Source organism: Eremomyces bilateralis (assembly GCF_010015585.1).
Source record: "Eremomyces bilateralis CBS 781.70 unplaced genomic scaffold P152scaffold_5, whole genome shotgun sequence".
NCBI lineage: Eukaryota > Fungi > Ascomycota > Dothideomycetes > Eremomycetales > Eremomycetaceae > Eremomyces > Eremomyces bilateralis.
In genome coordinates, this window is record NW_022985071.1 from 274,499 (window position 1) to 277,075 (window position 2,577).

The following is a 2,577-nucleotide window of genomic DNA, read 5'->3' on the forward strand; positions in this document are numbered from 1 at the left end:
GCCTCCGCGTCGGGCGATAGCACGGTCAAGATCTGGGAGGCGAGTAGTGGCGCGTGCCTGCAGACGCTGGAGGGGCACAGTAATAGGGTCCTGTCGGTGGCCTTCTCACATGACTCGACCTGGCTCGCCTCCGCGGCGGACGATTACACGGTCAAGATCTGGGAGGCGGACAGCGGCGTCTGCCTACAGACGCTCCAAGTTAGGAAGGCACTCTGTGACATATCATTTGATGCTACTGGTTTGCATCTTCATACTGAAATCGGTACCATCGCTCTTGATACGTCATTGGCTTCATTTAACTCCTCAATTATAACGAAGTCCCAAGGTCCACGATATCAAGGATGGGGATTAAGCTCAGATGGAGCGTGGATAACATATAATTCCGAGAACCTCGTGTGGTTACCCTCGGAATATCGGCCGTCATGTTCGGCCGTGTCCGTAAAGACTGTAGGTATCGGCGTTGGATCTGGAAGGGTGTGGATGTGCAGTTTCTAGAATCCACAAGATCGTTGATAAGCTCGGCCTTTTGCTGGACATTCCACAACATACACATCTGTGGATTTCAAATGATCGTTAAAATATCAGAACAGAGCAGTAATTCCTCAGCCCCAGCGCCTCGATCTCTCGCTCGGCAACCTCTACTTCACTCTTCCGTGTCTTTTTGGCGCCCAATACTGCTGATACAGAACTTTTTGCGCTTTCGACCACGTTTTCCTTTCACCAGGATAGCTCTTTTTCGCATCATGCTTCGCCTGGGCCTTGACAATGTCCTCATAGCTTATCACTTTTGCCTTACCGGCTACCGTTGACCTAGCTGATTGGCGACTGTTGCTTTCATTGTTCTGCTCGAATAAGAGCCGGTTCTTACCCAGAAGAAGGGCGTGTTCAGCAAAGGCCTTTTGAGCGGCACTGGCGAGTTTTTGCAAGCGGTGTTTGCTCGGACCGTCTAGGAATTGAGCATCGTCTTCGATTTGGATTTGCAGCGGTGGGAGGGCCTCCGATGTCACTGGCGTTTGCAGCCATATGCCTTGTAGACAAGATTCCACCTCCATTTCATGATCCTCCGGAGCGTACAATTCGGCTAGCGGCTTCTGATATCTCTAAGTACCCTGTCGGGGCTAAATGGATATAGACCTGTCTTCGACTAGCCGGACTTGATGTTTCGAGAGGTGAGCGCCTGTTCACGCGCACGGCTATAGCGAGAGGCAAAATGCAGCTTGCCGACGGTGTTTGCACCTCCTCGATACAATGGTTTAACCTGTTCGCGATATGCAGACTTCAGTGGGCCAAAGACTCCGACGTCACAGGGCCGCGGCTTATGGGAGTTGTGCGACGGAATGCGGCAAAGGAGAATGTTGTTTTCAAGGCAATACTCCATCACTTCGAGCGACTCACGGGTTCCGAAGCCGTCACAAATAAGAACACGCGGTTTCTGATTCGCCTGTGCTTTAGTTTCAGGGTCACACACACGTTTGACCCAGTCCAAGCTGACCTTGGAGTCGTGTATCCAAATTGGGAGCATATTACAAAATGCCATCATGGGTTGGGGTATGTAGTCCATGTGCTTCGATGGGTCGCGCTTGGCCAGATGATCAGTGGAAAGAGAGATCTACTGTTAGCAGAGATACACTCGATCGCGGTCGCCATTGTCCGCTCGACACCGGCGCCTCTGTGAGTTCGCAGGTCGTCCTTACCTACCAGGACTTTGAGGAAGCTGAGCATACTCAACATGACTCCCGTTTCGTCCAATGTTGTAATTACCGCATGGGCGCTGTCAGCGGGACAGTATAATATGCCGAGAAAAGTGAGGGAGGCACAGCAGGCTCCAGCTGTCGCATTTCGCGGGGGTGATGATTAAGCACGTTCGCTGCTTAGCTCAGTTGCTGTAGAGTCACAACGCAAGTTGGTCTTGACGATTTCCATTGTCTCCTCAAAAGGGGATCTAGCTAGCAAAACAGTTGAAGATAACTAACCTCCCCCCCTGCGTGATGGAACGCCCGCCGTGCTGGAACAAAATCGAGGTACTTTGACTTCAAACCCACTCAGAGGCTCTGTGCATGTTGTAATTCTTATGATTTCATATAGAATAGATTTTCTAGCCACTCTTAAACATCTAGGACTTTGTCAAACATAAAAAATTACAATTGCATGGTCGCCGATCAGCAGATTTCAGCGCAGCACTCGGAATACATCGTCCACGCCGCGACAGTATTTCCATGCTACAGCGCCACCATCATCATATTTCCTATTCAAAAGGCTATAAGATAAATCACTCTAAGCCATAAATCCCGTTCTAATGCTAGAAGTCCTTCATCCAGAGCATGCGTTGTGTTCGAAGCGATTTCAAATATTTCCACTATATAGGTCGGTACTTGCAGCCGATCACACTTCCTCTTTCGGCGACCTATAGAGTACAGCCACAGGGCTATTACATAATTAAGAATTGTCGCAGACCAAGGTTTCATCTAAGGGAGCTCGAGGCTACAAACTGCATTAATAAACTTGCCACGAATCTCATATATCTGGAGGGCCAGGGGACCAGGCATTGACATAAGAACACGCAACTTGAACGCAACT

General features: G+C 49.7%; 3 protein-coding genes across 3 annotated transcripts in view; 1 reads left to right on the forward strand and 2 right to left on the reverse strand.

The window, feature by feature from the left end:
- P152DRAFT_465130 (HET-domain-containing protein) overlaps positions 1-495 on the forward strand; it is a gene marked incomplete at both ends in the record, with an annotated part of 4,345 nt that extends 3,850 nt beyond the window's left edge. The window contains one exon of the mRNA XM_033680608.1: positions 21-495. Coding sequence (XP_033535836.1) covers positions 21-495 — 475 coding nt within the window. The remainder of the gene's footprint in view (positions 1-20) is intronic.
- A 143-nt stretch (positions 496-638) lies between these two features.
- Positions 639-1,052, reverse strand: P152DRAFT_471987 (uncharacterized protein; the record flags this gene model as incomplete). Its single annotated transcript, XM_033681120.1, has 1 exon — positions 639-1,052. One exon carries the CDS (start codon positions 1,050-1,052, stop codon positions 639-641), a length of 414 nt encoding a protein of 137 aa, XP_033535837.1.
- A 535-nt stretch (positions 1,053-1,587) lies between these two features.
- P152DRAFT_377912 (uncharacterized protein) lies at positions 1,588-1,758 on the reverse strand (the record flags this gene model as incomplete). Its single annotated transcript, XM_033675657.1, has 1 exon — positions 1,588-1,758. A coding segment is annotated over one exon (171 nt), but the record flags the coding sequence as incomplete, so codon positions are not given.
- Between the last annotated feature and the right edge of the window lie 819 nt (positions 1,759-2,577).